This window comes from Trachemys scripta, chromosome 6 (assembly GCF_013100865.1).
Source record: "Trachemys scripta elegans isolate TJP31775 chromosome 6, CAS_Tse_1.0, whole genome shotgun sequence".
Classification (NCBI taxonomy): domain Eukaryota; kingdom Metazoa; phylum Chordata; order Testudines; family Emydidae; genus Trachemys; species Trachemys scripta.
Window position 1 is genome coordinate 88,871,763 of NC_048303.1, and position 18,816 is coordinate 88,890,578.

The 18,816-nt window shown below is 38.9% G+C and overlaps 1 protein-coding gene across 2 annotated transcripts in view; it reads left to right on the forward strand.

The window, feature by feature from the left end:
- The window catches only part of RFX3 (regulatory factor X3), a 218,994-nt gene that overhangs the window by 143,937 nt on the left and 56,241 nt on the right, over positions 1-18,816 (forward strand). For both annotated transcript variants that reach the window (XM_034773839.1, XM_034773838.1), the window contains 2 exons: positions 4,338-4,596; positions 17,814-17,888. In XM_034773839.1, the coding sequence (XP_034629730.1) occupies positions 4,338-4,596; positions 17,814-17,888 (334 nt within the window). The remainder of the gene's footprint in view (positions 1-4,337; positions 4,597-17,813; positions 17,889-18,816) is intronic.

Sequence of the window (18,816 nt, forward strand, 5' to 3'; positions counted from 1 at the left end):
TTTGAAGAATCTAGTCTGAAAACAAATTCCAATAACGCCTTAATTTAATGATTCCCACTCGCTTAGGGCCTGCTCAGTTTTTTTCAACTTTAGAATTTCTATGCCAGCTTCATGGCTATCATCTGCTTTCCTACAGTAGATTATGATCTTATTTGTTTCTCTGAAATATAATTTATTTGAACTTGTCCACCTACAGTCACTGATAACAAGGACATCAAGATGATATCTGTCCTTTTTTTTTCTTACTTTTTTTAGCAGCTTTAGTAGTTTCATATATTAGTCTGACATTCCAAAATCTGATTTTCATCACTGATCTGATTTTGACCCAAGGTGCTTTTCAGGATATAGGCATCCATCTGGCTTTGACCAATGCCTATCATATTCTTCCCATGAAGCTGATGTCTTTTTGGAGCCTGTGACACACAAATATGGCTGCTGGTGTTCATTTCTGTACTATATTTGTTTTATGTGATGGGGTTACCAGCTCCATGCACAATCCTAGGTCCACAGCTCCTTATTCATTATTTGGAACTATCCATATTTTTATTTACATCCACCATACTATATAGCTCAATGAAAAGTCCCTTCAGAAATGTTTATGTACTGTGTAAGGCTAACCTACATTTCAAAAATATAAGCGTAACTTCTGACAAACATTTCTGCCTGCTCAGACTGGATAGTCCACAAAAAAGTCTGATGAGTAATTCTGAGTTTTATATTTATGCACCTTTATTTCTTATGTGGAATAGAACTACAGAAAAATTAATAGGATTGCAAAGAAAGTCATTTTCCTCATTTTAAACACAGAAGTATTGTGTACTACCCCTTTACGGTCACTGTAATATGTGCAAATATTTCTAATTTTTATATAAAGGTTCAAACAAAAAAAAAAGGGTAAGGCTCAACTTGAGTGCACATTCTCAAGTTCAGATTCTTAACCAGCTTCAAAACTGTCTAATTAGATGGCTGACTTTTTTTCTTCTTCTTCTTCTTTTTTTAAGTAAAACATGACATAACAGGAAGAAAATTCATTGCAGAGGAAAAAATATTTTTGAAGAAGACAATATAAGTAAACTCTAAAACTAAAAACAACCCCTGCATACAAACATAAATACAAGATGGTGATCACCTACTGAATTAGTAGTTCAAAGAAAATTCAGGGTCACGTAGAGTTAGGGTACTGGCTAAGGCATGATGGGATGGCAGGAGCACTAATTTATAGAAGTCAACAGATCAGAGTCTTGACATTTACATAAAACCTAATAATAGAGTCTGCTGGAAATAAATCACTCTCTGTGTGCGCATACACGCAGTCTAAACTTAAGGGAGAACAATAACAAGATTTACCCTTTCTGTATCAGTGCATTTATTCGTGATTATTATATACATTTTCCCAAAAAAGCATTACAGTAGAAATTGAAGAATTTTTTTTAAATAAGCGTAGTAACGGTATGTAGGTGCCCATAGTCAGTTGTTAGAAATTCAGCTGTGCAACTTTGAATTTATTTCAGTAATAGTATTACAGTAGTGCCTAGATTTACTGAATTCACAATTGGATATCTGCTTTCTGTTTTGACGTGCTACAAACTCAGTCATTCTGTAAAACAACATCTTTTTATCCCCTGAAGTTTTATTTCTACTAGTATTAATTTTTTTTGAAAAATTCTAGAGGAAAATGGTACATAAACAGTAAAATATAACAGGGCATGCACAGAACTGGCATGCCTGGTGATGCACAAGATTGAATGCTTCCAGCTCTCAAGAAGAGGTGTTATTAAAGAGTAGAACGCACATCCAGGAACTCCTTCCCCACCAAATATTTTTTCACGGGTTTTTTTTGTCTGTTTGTTTTCCGTATGATGTGCAGGCTTCTTAGATTGGTGGTGAATTCTCATGGCTGTTTTTAAACTTTTGAAATAATAATAATTAATAATTCCTAGTTCTTATGTAGCGCTTTTCATGTATAGATCTCAATAGACTTTACAAAGGAGGTTGGAATCATTTAAAAAACAATGTTAAAAGCTACTTTAGAAGCTCCACCCTCTCATGACAATAATAGTATAGCACCAGGATTTAAAAGCATTAAAAAATTTGAAAGTGAAGCTTCATAGCTTCTAAAGTGGCTCTGAACGACAAGGGAGAATCCCGAGGGAGTTCATGATGGCCACAGTGTAAAGGTAATTGAAACTAACAAGTTCTGGTCTGTGCTATTATCATGGCCTCATGTATTCTGTGATTCTGCCATTGTTTAAAAGCTAATAGATTGTAGAATCTAGAGAAAGATAAATTATCACTGAGCCGTTGCTCTGCTGATTTGTTAATAAATCAAGTGCAAGTCTTTTTTTTTTTTTTTTTTTTAAAGAATAATGTACTGTCATGGCCTGTAATGCACTGCTCAGCAGCTGACCTGGGATCTATTTCTGGTTCCAGTCTCTTAGACTGTTTTGTTAAGTCAGAATGCTCAACCCCTTGAGAGGAAAGGGGAGCGTTCTGTCTTATCCACGTGGACTCTTCTGAACAATTATAGAATAGTGTTGACAAAGTGCATAGAAAGTCTTGCCCAGGCCTTGTTGTCCAGAAGGATAGTAATTTTGGATGCCCTTATGCTGTGGTGTCTGGTTTCATGGTTTAATATAGGCAGCATACACTGTCATCCAATTAATTCACCCTTCTGGAGAAAGCTGGAGGGCAGGAGGCAGCAGCCAGATAGATCTGGCATAACTGGGACTAGGGTTGCCAACTTTCTAATTGCACAAAACTGAACACCCCTGCCCCACCCCCTTCCCTGCCCCTTCTCCGAGGCCCCGCCCCTTCCCCTGCTCCTTTTCCGGGGCCCCGCTCCCCACTCGCTCCATCTCCCCTCCCTCCATTGCACACTCTATCCCACCCTCGCTCAGTTTCACTGGGCTGGGGCAGGGGTTTGGGGTGCGGGGGGAGGGGAGGGATGAGGGCTCTGGTTGGGGCAGGGATGAGGGGTTGGGGTATGAGAGAGAAGTTCGGGCTGGGGTAGAGGGTTGGAATGAGGGGGGTTATGGGCTCTGGATTGGGGGTGTGGACTCTGGATGGGGCCAGAAATGAGGTGTTAAGGGTGTAGGACAGAGCTTTGGGCTGGGGCAGGGTTGGGGTGCAGGGGGGATGCGGGCTCTGGGGTGGGACTGGGGATGAGGTGTTTGGTGTGCAGGAGGGGGCTCCGGGCTGGGGCCGAGGGGTTTGGAGTGCGGAGAGGGGTGTCGGCTCTGGCTGGGGGTTGGGGCTGAGGGGTTTTAGGTGCAGCAGGGGGCTCAGGACTAGGACAGGGGTTTGGGGTGCTGGAGGGGCTGCGGGGTCCCAGCATCGCTTACCGCAGCTCCCAGGAAGTGGCTGCCAGCTCCCTGCGGCCCCTACGTGCATGGGTGGCCAGGGAGGTGCCGCATGCTGCCCTTGCGCCTGCAGGCGCCACCCCTGCAACTCCCAATGGGAGCCAGTGCTCGGGGCGGGGGCAGGGTGCAGAGCCCTCCTGGCCGCCCATGTGCCTAGAGGCCGCAGGGGCCTGGTGGCTGCTTCTGGGAGCCACACGGAGCCAGGGCAGGTAGGGAGCCCCTGCTGCACCACCGACTGGACTTTTAACGGCCTGGTCAGCAGTGCCAACTGGAGCCGCTAGGGTCCCTTTTCACCTGTGCGTTCCGGTCAAAAATCAGACGCCTGGCAATCCTAGTAAGGACACAGAGAACGAAAAATATGAGGTGCACAGCTGCAGGGAAATGGTGAATTCTGTGACAAAAAAGCTGAATTCCATGGCAACTTGGGAAAATGCCAAATTGCTCAGCCACAGAATTTCAAAGTGGCTCTGATTAAGATGATTGGGGCAGGTCACACTTCCCAGAGCTACTGCTTCATGTTCTCTGCAGATGCAGACAGATGACACTGCCTTGGGTTTAAACTCAATTCACATTTTTGAGATTTTCTTTGCAATAATAACGTCTAGAAACGCAATTGAAAATCAGATTCTGGGACACAATCCTTCAACAAAGCGGTGAATTCTGCAGCAAATTCTATGGACAAAAATTAAAATTTCCAAATACACAGGGCCCTGTCTATGCTGAGGATCTAAAAGGTCAGAGTTCAAGCCCACCTGATGATCCATATGGGGGGGAAATACTTATTTCAATACTTAGTCATGGAAGTGAATTACTCAATGCTTAGACATTGCAAAATGTTATTGTCAGTGGGGGCATGGGTTGTGCACTAGTCTTATTTAATTTGATTGCAACTATTGTATACTCATTTCCACAGTGATAATATCGCACTCACCCAATAAAGAAGACAAATAAATACCTTTTTTTTTTCTTTTCCTAAAGCCGAACAACAACTTACCCTTACACAGAAACCCAGATGTATAGCCAAAACACCGGGGGGAATTACTTTGATACGCAAGGAGGTTCTGCACAAGTGACAACAGTGGTCTCATCTCATAGTATGGTGGGCTCTGGAGGGATTCAAATGGGTGTCACAGGAGGACAACTCATTAGCAGCTCTGGAGGGACCTATCTGATTGGCAATTCAATGGAAAATTCTGCTCATTCAGTGACTCATACAATGCGGGCCTCCCCAGCTACAGTAAGTATTCAGAACTACATGAATTTTTAGAGCAAGTTTCCTGGTCCCTGTTGTGCTCTCTTATGATTATGTATGTTTCCTGTAACCGAAATAATGTGTTTGAAAAAATAAGTAATTTTGGCCCCCATCTTGCAAATACTTATAAATACTCTTAAATTTGTGCATATGAAGAACTCCATTTAGTTCATTGGGCTGTTCATGTGCATAAAGTATGTGCTTGAGTATTTGCAGGATCAGGTCCTTAAATTGTTGGACATGTGTTTTCCTACTTTCTGAAAAAGAAACAAAACATTACCTTGCTAGGACCACTTTGTTTATATAATTGAATTTTATAACTAATATCTTAACCCTACAGATATATGTAACTTCTTTGCATTCATTGCATTTTTTAAATCCAGTTTCGGTATTTATTTTGTATCAGATCTCAAAATAGTCACCACTAGTTCTGAATAGTTCCATTATATTAACTTTTAGTATTGTTCTGCTTGTTGTTAATTATTTATTATTATTTCTGGTAATTCCCAATTATTATTTAATATTTCTGGTAACTCCCAAAGACCCCAATCCTATGAGGATCAGAGCCTCATTGTACTAGGTGTATTAAATATAGCTGTCAAGAAGCATTCTGTTACCGCAGTGATGGGCAACCTTAACATATATAGACAAACAACAAGGCAAACATGTTCCTTTCCCTTAAGAACTTAATTCTAATTAAGAAAAATTGGTTTATATTTACTGTATCCTTGCTGAGTAGCCCTAGTGTACATTTTTACCTACTCCTTGAGGATATTTTGCCCTGATTATGGACATTAGAAATTAAAGGACAAGAGAAATTATGAAAAATGAAGTAGAAAGAGCAAACTGAAAAATGTCCTAAGGAGAAGAATAGCGAGATGGAGTCTGACTAAATAGTATTTATATATTAGTACAAAAAGTTACTAAAACATGAAGATATTTTAGTTTTGGAGATAGAGGAAATCAGTAAAAATCAACTAATATGTCAACATTTGAAGCTGTATGCATATGAAATGCTGAGCCCATTACTGTGGCATCAGATAATGCAAATGATCTTGTAAAATAACAATTGCATTAATATAATCAAGGACTACATGTAATCTGGATTATTAAAAGTAAAAGGTGTTATTTCCCCCTAACATTGAAACTGCCATCTCTATATGGTATTGTGAATTCTTTTGTTGAGAACTGTTATGAATGAAAAGAAAAAACATAAAGAACTGTGAATCATAGCCTAAGTCATGTTATATTGGAAAATTAAGAGAACAGAGATTCAGCCTGCAGCAGGAGTTTTGTGTATGATTTTTTGATCACTAAAGGAAAGGAATTATATGTTGCAGCACTTAGAGTATTTTAATTTTAAAAGATGGTTCTTAAAGGAGTGTCACTGATAAATCAGATTTATTTAATTAAAAAGCCTCTGATCATATATTTTCTCTTTTCATGGCTTTTATATAGAACATTTTGCATTAGTTCCTTCTATAGCCCAATTCAATAAAATTGAAGAAATTCTGCATCATTGTTTTTACAGCCAGTTTAGTATGAGCCCTAGGATTACAAAATAGGGGCAGAACTAGAGTAGTTTCCTGTAGGCAAAAGTGAAGAGGGGGGTCTTCTCCACTGAAGTAAATTTGACAAGAGATGTTTCTAGAAAAAAAATTAAATGGCAAATATTTTCTTGTGTTCTCTTAGCTATTATTAATGGCTTTACGTTTGAATAAGAACGTCCCCTCTTTACAACTCACTGGCAAGAAAGCTTCCTGATCATACCACTACGGATATAATCTTGTGTTTAACAGGATGATGCCATTCTGTTGCCATATAAAATAACATGTAATAAATTCAGCAGTCTGAAGTGACAGCAGAAAAAAATAAGTGGAAAAGATGAGCTCAGTAGGGACAAACTGTTGATTAAATGTAAATAGAAAACATAATTGAAAAAAAATATTTAAGAAACATGTGAAGAATACTGGACTTGCATTGAAAATTTTTACTAGTCTGAAAGTCCCATGTTAAATTTTGCAACTGAAAACCATATTCGAATTTTTTTCCAAATATGGAGAAGCATGTCTCGATATTTACAAAGGATTTTATAATACACCTCTACCCCGATATAACACGAATTTGGATATAACGCGGTAAAGCAGCGCTCCGGGGGGGTGGGGCTTGCATGCTCCAGCGGATCAAAGCAAGTTCGATATAACGCGGTTTCACCTATAACGCGGTAAGATTTTTTGGACAGCGTTATATCGGGGTAGAGGTGTATAATCTACAATTCAACAATTGCATCTTTTAAGAGCATAGACAGTTTAAAATGTGGTTTTTCCAGCAATTATATTTTTTAATACATTAAGACAAACAATATTTTTTCTATGTTTTGTGATCATTTTGAACAGAAATAATTGGCTTGCAAAATAAAATACATTGTTAAGGTAAATATCTATCTCCTGGCTCTATGTTTTTTGCTGCCCCAAGCACGGCAGTCAGGCGGCCTTTGGCGGCACGCCTGTGGGCGGTCCGCTGGCCACGCAGATTCGGCGGCGTTTCTGCGGGTGATCTGCCTGTCCCGCGCCTTCGGCATACCCGCCGCCGAAGCCGCGGGACCGCCGAAGGCTGCCTGACTGCCGCCCTCACGGCAACCAGCACCCCCCCCCCCCCCCCCGCAGCTTCCCGCCCCAGGCACGCACTTGGTGCCTGGAGCCGCCCATGTCCATGCCCCTGCTTTTGCTTCATGTGTTTAAAAAAGTTATCTTAAGCATATGGTGTGTTCCGTGTACATTACTATAGCAGGTTTGTTTTAGGAGTGCAGAAAAACAAGTACAATTAATAATTTACATTTGTAAAATTGCTCTTTTATCACTACAATAATATTTCTCCTCTTACTTCCCCCATGTTCAGAAGATATCTTGTATTTGTTTGAGTGTCTGTTAAGGAAACTGAATAAATTGCAAATGCATTTCTTGCTGCTAAAATGTTAAGCAGGAAATTGCAAAATGGTGTTTGTTTTTTTTTTATTACATTGGGCACTTGGTATATATATGGGTTCAACTGATTATACACAAGGGTTTGACTGAAATGTAAAAGGTTCAGCTCAAACTGTTAATTGATCTGAAATACCTACTGAGTTTTAATTTTACTTGGAAGCTAAGAATATACCAGCCAATCTTTAGCAATAAAGTACAGTGTTTTTATATGCATTGCCGACTCAAGCTCAGATAGCTAGAACTCATTTCACTTGTGACCCTCATCTTAATTGCATCATCATAACGCTTTTCTATACTTGTCTAAAGAATTCTTTTGAGCGATCTAAATAATGTGTATCAAAGCTGTTTGTCATTGTGATAAATGTGCAGCAAAGTTTTTCAAGCCTTTTGAATCAATTTATATAATTTTCACATGGAGACAAAGGAAACAAAAGCAAATGAAACTTTGCTTACTGCCATTTGTGTGCGCTTATCATAACCTCTATCACTTTGGTCATATCGGTATCTAATACTGTTTTGTTACTTGCACTAAGCAACTTTATTTTGTTGTCATTCATCCCCATTCATCAAATCACAAAGCTTCTGTAGTAATTAACAGATTAGTTTTATGAATAAAATTTTAGCTAGTCCTGATTTTTAAAAAAAGATTAGATAGATTAGTTTTGGTGTCATAATATGACATTAAAGGGATGCTGTCAAGTTAAAAGTCAATTTAAAAATAAATAACCTGTGTTACTAACAGTACCTTAGATTATTAAAAGTTTGAAAAAAATCTAAAAAAATTCATTTTATTTTTCTTCAGATTTGCTATTTGTTTACTTATTGCGCTCTTCAACAAAAATAGACTAGTGATTGACAGTTTTTCTTTTATTTTTGTTCACTTTCCCATTATAGTTCTCATGTATCAGCATAATCATGGCAAATCCCAAAGGGATGTAGCCTTCTTGCAGATCTCGCTAAGTCATTAAGATGATCTGGCTGGACGTTGAGTTTATGTTCATCATTGACGATCATATCACGCCATCAAAGCTTTTGGCAACCATGTGATCACCAGCTGTCTAGTGGCATTCCTTGGTACACACACTTTGTTGGTTTTCTCCTGTAATGTTTGAGGTCTATTTAAATAAAATCAAATCATATTTTGTTTTGAATCATGAAAATATATTCATATATGCTTTTGTAAAACTTTTACAAAACATAAATATTGAGCCCACAATACTTGACGGTGCCCTGCTCAGGTTACAGCAGGAATTCTGTTAATTTTTTGATTAGCTAGAAAATATTAGGAATTGTGAACTTTTCAGAAACTCTCTAGCATACACACACTTGAGGGATACATTGGCATGCATAAAGAAAGTTTGTTAGAATTCATGTTACTCATTACATTTCCTCCATTAGCATTGCTTATTTCCATCAAACACTTAGATATTCTGTTTAGTTGTAATAATTTGCATTTTCCTCGTTATTAAGAATAGTTTATTATACTAAAAAGCTTATGGCAGCCAGACCAGAGATGCAGCAATAGTGTGTGATGCTGATATGAGGGTAGGCCAAGTTCAGTTGAGATTAATAAACATTGTAAAATTGGTACATTTGGTTTAAGTGTTTAGACAGGTCAAAAAAAGACTCCAGTTGCATTGTTGCAGAACTCTCTTCTCCTTACTGATAGATTGTTATACTGGTATTTACAATGATATTGAAGAAGGCTGCATGTTCCATCTAAGTGGTGGATGAATGAGGTAGGAGTTGCTGAGGGCTGCAGAGGTTTAGTAAGACAAGAAAGTAATAGGAATATCAACAGCCGTCTAAATGATATAACCTGAGTCTCCAGACAGTCTGCCCATACTCAAATACATATGCACTGTCCCTGTGATAAGAGAATTATTTTACAAATATTTTTCTGATGTCAAAACTTAAAACAATTTATTTAGCTACTTAATAGTAAGTGTGTTGCAATGCCTGTTAGCCAATGAGAGGCTCCTGTTTGTCAGTCCTGCTGCTTCTAACAAGTTTCAGGATTGATCAGCAAGCAATGTGGTGCCATGCATAAAAGGCATCACCAAGCACAAGGAGTCTTCTACTCACACTGCTGGAACATTTTTCATAGTGTAGAGAGCCTTTAGTCCAAATCAGAAAGCACATAAAATTAAAACAAAGCAAATAACTAAAAATATTTTGAATCCACATACTTATTATTTATTGTTTCTGGAACCAGTGCTAGGCACTCTCCAAACATAAAAGGAGGCATGGTTCATATCTAAAAGAACTTATGCTCCTTATTTAAAAAACAAAACAAAAACACACCAGCTAGGCATATGAGGATAGGAGAAAGGGTAATAACAAACAAAGAAGGTGGCCCAATGGTAGTAATACATAGTGTTAATGGCACAATTAGAATTATTTTTAAAAATATATAAACTTATAAACTGTCATAGTTTTATTTTAGTCTGGGGTGGTTGTGTTTTGGGGGATGATTGGGGAATCACTTTTAATGTATCCAAATAATTCAGCCATTCCTAGGTGAAACACCTTTTTTTTTTGGTAAGTTGGCAGTTTATAGCTGTACACACTAGGGTAAGGCAAACTAATTCACATAAAATATTCTGCCACAACTTTTTTGGAGTGGTTTTTATAGCTTGAACTGAACTTCTTTCCTTTCTCACTTCTGATTTCCCTAAGGGAGTGAATCCAGCAGGGCTTACATACTGGGAGATAATGACAGGGGAGGACTCCTGCTTCATACTGAGAAAGCAGGACAATCAGCGAGTTATCTTCAGTGCCTATACAAAAATGCAAGAAGCCTGGGAAACAAGCAGGGAGAACTGGAAGTCCTGGCACAGTCAAGGAATTATGATGTGATTGGAATAACAGAGACTTGGTGGGATAACTCCCATGACTGGAGTTCTGTCATGGATGGATATAAACTGTTCAGGAAGGACAGGCAGGGCAGAAAAGGTGGGGGAAGTTGCATTGTATGTAAGAGAGCAGTATGACTGCTCAGAGCTCCGGTATGAAACTGCAGAAAAACCTGAGTCTCTAAATTAAGTTTAGAAGTGTGAGCAAAAAGGGTGATGTTGTGGTAGGAGTCTGCTATAGAGCACCAGACCGGGGGGGATGAGGTGAACGAGGCTTTCTTCTGGCAACTAATAGAAGTACTAGATCACAGGCTCTGGTTCTCATGGGAGACTTCAGTAACCCTGATATCTACTGGGAGAGCAATATAGCGGTGCGCAGACAATCCAGGAAGTTTTTAGAAAGTGTAAGGGACAATTTCCTTTTGCAAGTGCTGGAGGAACCAACTAGGGGCAGAGCTCTTCTTGACCTGCTGCTCACAAACAGGGAAGAATTAGTAGGGGAAGCAAAAGTAGATGGGAACCTGGGAGGCAGTGACCATGAGATGGTCAAGTTCATGATCCTGACACAAGGAAGAAAGGAGAGCAGCAGAATACGGACCCTGGACTTCAGAAAAGCAGACTTTGACTCCCTCAGGGAACTGATGGGCAACATTCCCTGGGAGAATAACATGAGGGAGAAAGGATTCCAGGAGAGCTGGCTGTATTTTAAAGAATCCTTATTGAGGTTGCAGGAACAAACCATCCCGATGTGTAGAAAGAATAGTAAATATGGCAGGCAACCAGCTTGGCTTAACAGTGAAATCCTTGCTAATCTTAAACACAAAAAAGAAGCTTACAAGAAGTGGAAGATTGGACAAATGACCAGGGAGGAGTATAAAAATATTGCTCAGGCATGCAGGAGTGAAATCAGGAAGGCCAAATCACACTTGGAGTTGCAGCTAGCAAGTAGGGTGACCAGATGTCCCGATTTTATAGGGACAGTCCTGATTTTTGGGGCTTTTTCCTATGTAGGCGCCTATTACCCTCCACCCCCATCCCGATTTTTCTCATTTGCTCTCTGGTCACCCTACTAGCAAGAGATGTCAAGAGTAACAAGAAGGGGTCCTTCAGGTATGTTAGCAACAAGAAGGTGGCCAAGGAAAGTGTGGACCCCTTACTGAATGAGGGAGGCAACCTAGTGACAGAGGATGTGGAAAAAGCTAATGTACTCAATGCTTTTTTTGCCTCTGTCTTCATGAACAAGGTCAGCTCCCAGACTGCTGCACTGGGCAGCACAGCATGGGGAGGAGGTAACCAGCCCTCTGTGGAGAAAGAAGTGATTCAGGATTACTGTATTTAGAAAAGCTGGATGAGCACAAGCCCATGAGGCCGGATGCGCTGCATCCAAGGGTGCTAAAGGAGTTGGCGGATGTGATTGCAGAGCCATTGGCCATTATCTTTGAAAACTTATGGCGCTCGGGAGAGGTCCTGGATGACTGGAAAAAGGCTAATGTAGTGCCCATCTTTAAAAAAGGGAAGGAGGAGGATCTGGGGAACTACAGGCCAGTCAGCCTCACCTCAGTCCCTGGAAAAATCATGGAGCAGGTCCTCAAGGAATCAATTCTGAAGCACTTAGAGGAGAGGAAAGTGATCAGGAACAATCAGCATGGATTCACCAAGGGCAAATCATGCCTAATTAACCTAATTGCCTTCTATGACGAGATAACTGGCTCTGAGGATGAGGGGAAAGCAGTGGACGTGTTATTCCTTGACTTTAGCAAAGCTTTTGATACGGTCTCCCACAGCTTTCTTGCCGGCAAGTTAAAGTAGTATGGGCTGGATGAATAGACTATAAGGTGGATAGAAAGCTGGCTAGATCGTCAGGCTCAACGGGTAGTGATCAATGGCTGCATGTCTAGTTGGCAGCCGGTATCAAGCAGAGTGCCCCAGGGGTCAGTCCTGGGGCCGGTTTTGTTCAATATCTTCATTAATGATCTAGAGGATGGCGTGAACTGCACCATCAGCAAGTTTGCAGATGACACTAAACTGGGAGGAGTGGTAGATATGCTGGAGGGTAGGGATAGGATACAGAGGGACCTAGACAAATTAGAGGATTGGGCCAAAAGAAATCTGATGAGCTTCAACAAGGACAAGTGCAGAGTCCTGCACTTAGGACGGAAGAATCCCATGTGCTGCTACAGACTAGGGACCGAATGGCTAGGCAGCAGTTCTGCAGAAAAGGATCTAGGGGTTACAGTGAATGAGAAGCTGGATATGAGTCAACAGTGTGCCCTTGTTGCCAAGAAGGCTAACGGCATTTTGGGCTGTATAAGTAGGGGCATTGCTAGCAGATCGAGGGACGTGATCATTCCCCTCTATTCAACATTGGTGAGGCCTCATCTGGAGTACTGTGTCCAGTTTTGGGCCCCACACTACAAGAAGGATGTGGAAAAATTGGAAAGAGTCCAGCGGAGGGCAACAAAACTGATTAGGGGACTTGAGCACATGTCTTATGAGGAGAGGCTGAGGGAACTGGGATTGTTTAGTCTGCAGGAGAGAAGAATGAGGGGGGATTTGATAGCTGCTTTCAACTACCTGAAAGGGGGTTCCAAAGAGGATGGATCTAGACTGTTCTCAGTGGTACCAGATGACAGAACAAGGAATAATGGTCTCAAGTTGCAGTGGGGGAGGTTTAGGTTGGATATTAGGAAAAACTTTTTCACTAGGAGGGTGGTGAAGCACTGGAATGGGTTACCTAGGGAGGTGGTGGAATCTCCTTCCTTAGAGGTTTTTAAGGTCAGGCTTGACAAAGCCCCGGCTGGGATGATTTAGTTGGGAATTGGTCCTGCTTTGAGCAGGGGGTTGAACTAGATTACCTCCTGAGGTCCCTTCCAACCCTGATATTCTATGATTCTATGACATTTCCATTTGGGATTGAGGCATGCACAGAGCCAGATCTACAAGTCCCTGTGAGAGCTTGAAGATTTGTGTTTCTGAGTGTAGTGTACTCTTAGATGTATTAGCCACAAACTGTGAAAAAGCCAACAGCAGTGAAACCCAATGGAGAGTTTAGAGTCTTTCTGCAGAAGAAGGGAGAGAAAGAACTGGCATACTCAATGGATGGCTTAATGGAGGATTTGGTGCGGGGGGGGGAGTGATGAGTTGGCCACCCTTTTAAGATGCCAGTAAAGGAGAGTAGAAAGCCGCCAGTCCTATTCCCAGAAGACTGGATTATGTCAGGTGGGAAGCCTAGGCCTATAGGGGAAAGTTGTCTGGTTTGGAGAGTTGAGGCTAAAAGTTTGAATGAGTTTTGGATAAAAAACTTAACTTTCTAGATGCTTATCTAAACCCCAAACTTTCTGGATCTTCACCAATGCCTAATATGTTATGTACATACCTTATATAAAAATGATAATATAACAAAGTTTATATTAAGCAGTCAATATGTATATCCTTGTGTGGTTTCAGACATATTAAGGATGTTCAGTTGCACCAGATTTTCTGACTAGTAGCAATTATAAACTTTTGATTGTGATTGATTCTGCTTATTTTTTTAATTGAATTGATCAATTTTAAGAAAAATAGGTTTTTAAGGCTTATTTATATTTTATTTAAAGTTGACACTCAGAGAAGACTCCAGAGACAATTTTCTTCAGAGACTATTTTTTAATTTATTTTTATAATTTGTATTTCTTTTTAGGATATATTTTAAAAGCTTTTGGTCTACCATGCTTAGAATAATTCCTCCTCAATCTTCCATTTCTTTTTTGTCTGCATTAGCAAAATTCATTATAATCTGTTAAAGGCTCCACTACTGCTGTGGAGAATCTCTCAAGTTTAATTCTTCTGTCTGTTTAAGTCTGGGCTATTTTCTCTTGAGATGATCACTGCTGCTTCAGGCCTCTTTGATCCCAGGTCAGCCTGTCAGCCTAACTCACCTCACTGGCACCACTTCCTTTTCAAAGAACCGTTGATGTATATTTCGTGCTTTAAAGGAGACAGCTTCACAAAGATTAAAAAAAAAATTATGAGCCAGATCAGCTGGGAGGAATAATTTAATCAGAAAAATTTGAATGATGATTGGTAATTCTTTAAGAACACTTTACTACATACCCCAAAAGCCAGAATCAAGGAAGAAGACCATATTGATTAAAAAATCTCAGCCTGGTTTAGAAGGGGTGTGAAAGCAGCTATAATTTAAAAAATATATATATATATATAACAAATGGAAGACGGGAAATTATTAGTAATGAATATAAATCATAAGCTAGGAATGATAGAAAATTGATAAGGGAAGCAAAGGGACATAAGGAGAAATTTATGGACAGCGGCAGTAAGAACAGCAAGAAAGAATTTTTAAAAAGTATATTAGGAACAAAAAAAAAAAAAAAAAAGAATCCTAACAAATGGTATTGGTCCAGTGGAAATGGTAGAATTACCAAATATCAATAATGATACAGAAAAGGGAAAAGTGTTCAATAAATATTTGTTCTGTATTTGGGGGGGAAAAAACAAACAAACAAAAAAACAGATGATGATGTCGCATCCATTCCATTAGTATCTCAAGAGGATATTCAATAGCAGCTACTGAAGTTAGACATTTTAAAATCAGCAGATTCAGATAACTTGCATCCAAGAGTTTTAAAAGAGCTAGCTGAGGAGCTTGCTGGATCGTTAATGTTGATTTTCAATAAGTCTTGGAACCCCAGGGAAGTACTAGACGAAAGCTAATGCTGTGCTAACTGATAGGTCTGACAATGTAATCATCAAATGGGTGTGTTTCTGGTGGCATCTAGCAGGGATCGATTCTCGGACCTCCGCTATTTAACATTTTTATTAATGACCTGGAAGAAAACATAAAATCATCATTGATAAAGTTTGCTGATGACACAAAAATAGTGGGAGTGATGAATAATTAAAAGGACAGGTCAGTGATGCAGAGAAATCTGGATGGCTTGGTACATTGGGCCCAAGCAAACTGCATTTTAATATGGCTAAATGTAAATGTATACATCTAGGAACAAAGAATGTCAGCCATACTTAAAGGATGGGGGGCTTTTTCCTGGGAAGCAGCGACTCTGAAAAAGATTTGGGGTCATGATGTAAAATGAGCTGAACATGAGCTCCCAATGCGATGCTATGACCAAAAGGGCTAATACAATCCTTAGACATTTAAACAAAGGGCATCTCGAGTAGGAGTAGCGAGATTATTTTACCTCTGTCATTTGGCACTGGTGCGACTGCTGCTGGAAAACTACATCTAGTTCTGTTGTCCACAATTCAAGAAGTATGTTGATAAAGGAGAGGGTTCAGAGAAGAGTCACGAGAATGATTAAAAGGTTAGAAAATATGCCTTATAATGATAGGTTCAAGGAACTCAATCTGTTTATTTTAACATGGAGAAGGTTAAGGAGTGACTTAATTACAATCTATAATTACCTACGTTGGGAATAAATATTTAATAATGGGCTCTTCAATCTATCAGAGAAAAGTTTAACAAGAGCCAATGACTGGAAGTTAAAACTAGACAAATTCAGACTGGAAATAAGATGTACATGTTTAACAGTGACAGCAATTAAACATTTGAACAACTTACCAACTGTCATGATGGTTTCTCCATAATAGATCATTTTGCAATCAAGAGTGGATGTTTTTCTAAAAGATCTGCTCTAGGAATTATTTTAGGGAAGCTATGTGGCCTTTGTTATAGTGGAGGTCAGACTAGATGATCACAATGGTTCCTTCTGGCCTTGGAATCTACGTATCTATGAAATACTCTAACTCAACCAGAAGTCACAGGCTTGATGCAGGAATTATGTGGTGAAACTCTATGACCTGTGTTATATAGGAGGGCAGACTAGATTATCATAATTTAGCAAATTTTTTTGTTATTTAGCCTTGTCAAAATTACGTCATGTGCTTTGTAATCAGACATTATTTTCAACACTTCACCTGAATAAAAAGGGCTTGCATTTCTAAAACAAAAACAACTGTCTGAAAGAGAAATGTATTGTTAAAGATTAAGAAAAGTACCTTTTTAATTAATGTTGCAATCAAATTATTACTGTAACAAGGGAGAAGTTAATTTTGCATGTGTGCTAGTAAAGTCTAATACATGACATCTGAAATCTTTTCTATTTCAGTTCATATGTGTATTGATGAACTCTACTGTTGCTTGTAAATTAGACTGGAAAATCTGTGGGTAGTATTGTAATACGTAAGGCAATGTGGGGGAGGTTCAATAAAAATTGTCTTTTGGGAAAAAGAGAAGTGTCTTTAAACTTAGAGTTAGTTTTGAATATGCCATGTTTTTGTTTTTTCAATTTTACAAGGCTAATTAATTTCTTGCTATTTCTACTGCACACTGAGTGAACATGATTATCTGTCCTCTTACTGAACTCTAAAAAAGGGTGTGGGTGTGGGAAGGTGTTTCCATGAAAGTTTTTCTATTTTACATCTCATTGCCTCTATCATTTCCAATGTTTTTTCTCTGCCATAGCCACAGTTACACTTAATGCAGAACTACAATTACTCTGTAATTTTACTCAATAACACTACTACGGAAGCAGCCAAAAGTGACATTAAGATCCAAAGTTATGAAAAAAAGACTGGGTGGGGGTCTTCACACATTTGCATTAGGAATAATACTGCTGTATATTTAAGGGGTTATATATAATAATAATTTTCATCTTAAAAGGTAAAATTATTCTGAATAAATTAGAATATTTTTCTCAGGGCTGAAACCTGCACTTATGTGCACACCCAAAACTTCCATCCACTTTACTGAGATCTTTGGATGAGTAAAAAATGCTATGTCAGGGAAAAAGTAAAATCCGGCCTCCATTGAAGCTAATGGCAAAACTCCCATTGAATTCAGAGCGTCTAGGAGTTCACTCTAGGTGTTTGAGTGCAGAAAGAGAAAAAATGTTGCCTTTAGTTCATATCTCTGTCTTCAAACTATGCAAGGGGTTTTCTCATCTCCTTGGCAAAAAATCTTCAGGACCCTGGGTGTGGGTTGTATTTTCCTCCCCACCCCCTGCATTTGGTTAAAGATACTGAATGTTCAGAGTTTTTTAATATTTGCATTATGATTTAGAAATAAATTTTGTGCTTGTTTTATTTCTTGAGCAGAGAGGAGGGTGAATTGGATTTTCTGAGGGCCTGATCCTTCAGTGTGTATAAAAGCAAAATGCCTCCCAAAGTTACTGGGAGTTTTGCTTTCACAGGGACTCCAGAATCAGGCAGTTAATAGAATTTGTTCAATAACCTGGACTGAAGTTTAAGCAATTACTGTTGAACTTTAAGCAATCTATCAAAGTTTCTCTGGTCAGCCTTTTATTACTATCTTGTCTTGAGCCCTTTTTTTAATGACATCTATTATCAGATTGAAATGGCGATTGAGACACTGCAAAAGTCTGATGGTCTGTCCACTCACAGAAGCTCTCTTCTCAACAGCCATGTAAGTTGCCTCTTCTTCATGTAAACTAATCTCCTGCTTTGTCTGCATGCTTAATCTATCTCTAAATGCTTGTTTGGTTTTATTGCTTTTTTTTTTTTTTTGCCTCTTAATCTTCCCTTCTCGGTCACTTGTAATTTTATACAGCATCTTCCATGGCTATGTTTTGTCAGGTGAAATGTCACTAAATACATATATATTATTGAGTTCATCGTTTCCTAGATTCTGTATTATGTCCGCAGGTGTTACCACATTCTGAGTTTCACAATAATGTAATTGTGAAAATAATCATTGAAAAATTCTTAATTATCCGGGGTGTGTGTGTGCGATATTTAAGATAAAATTGGCTACTAAAAAGAATCTGTGCACTGTATAATAATTTTTGGGGGGTGGAGCATGCAGCATGAGTATGTAATATCTTTTGGATTATTTTAGAGAATCACATTACTTTATTCTGAATAACGAGTTTATTGAAAATGACAAAAGAATGCTGAAGGTCTATAAAGTGGTGTTGGTATTTCTGTTAAATGACTTATACAAGTTGTTGCCTCCATGGGCTGAAAAAATCAAAACAATTGATTACTCTGAAAGCTGGCGATATGTGTTGCTCTTTGTGCCTCTTTATTTGGTCTGAATTTACAAATCCTAAAAATAAGAATTTTCAGTAAGAATAACTTTTGCCTAAAATGGTTGTTTGTATAAAAGCAGCATTTTAAAATATAGTGGTAAAGATATTAAATGTAACTTTTGTATACAGGGAGAAAAGGGCCCAAAGCTTAATCTCTAATTTACTGTATAGATTATAAAATGAATTGCCAGCCCAAGTTTTTCCTGAAATGTCTTTCCAACTGGTAAAAGTTGCTTTATTTAAATTATATTATTTGGCGTTTGTATATGTTCACTCCTTAGCACATATTAAGGCTACTAATCA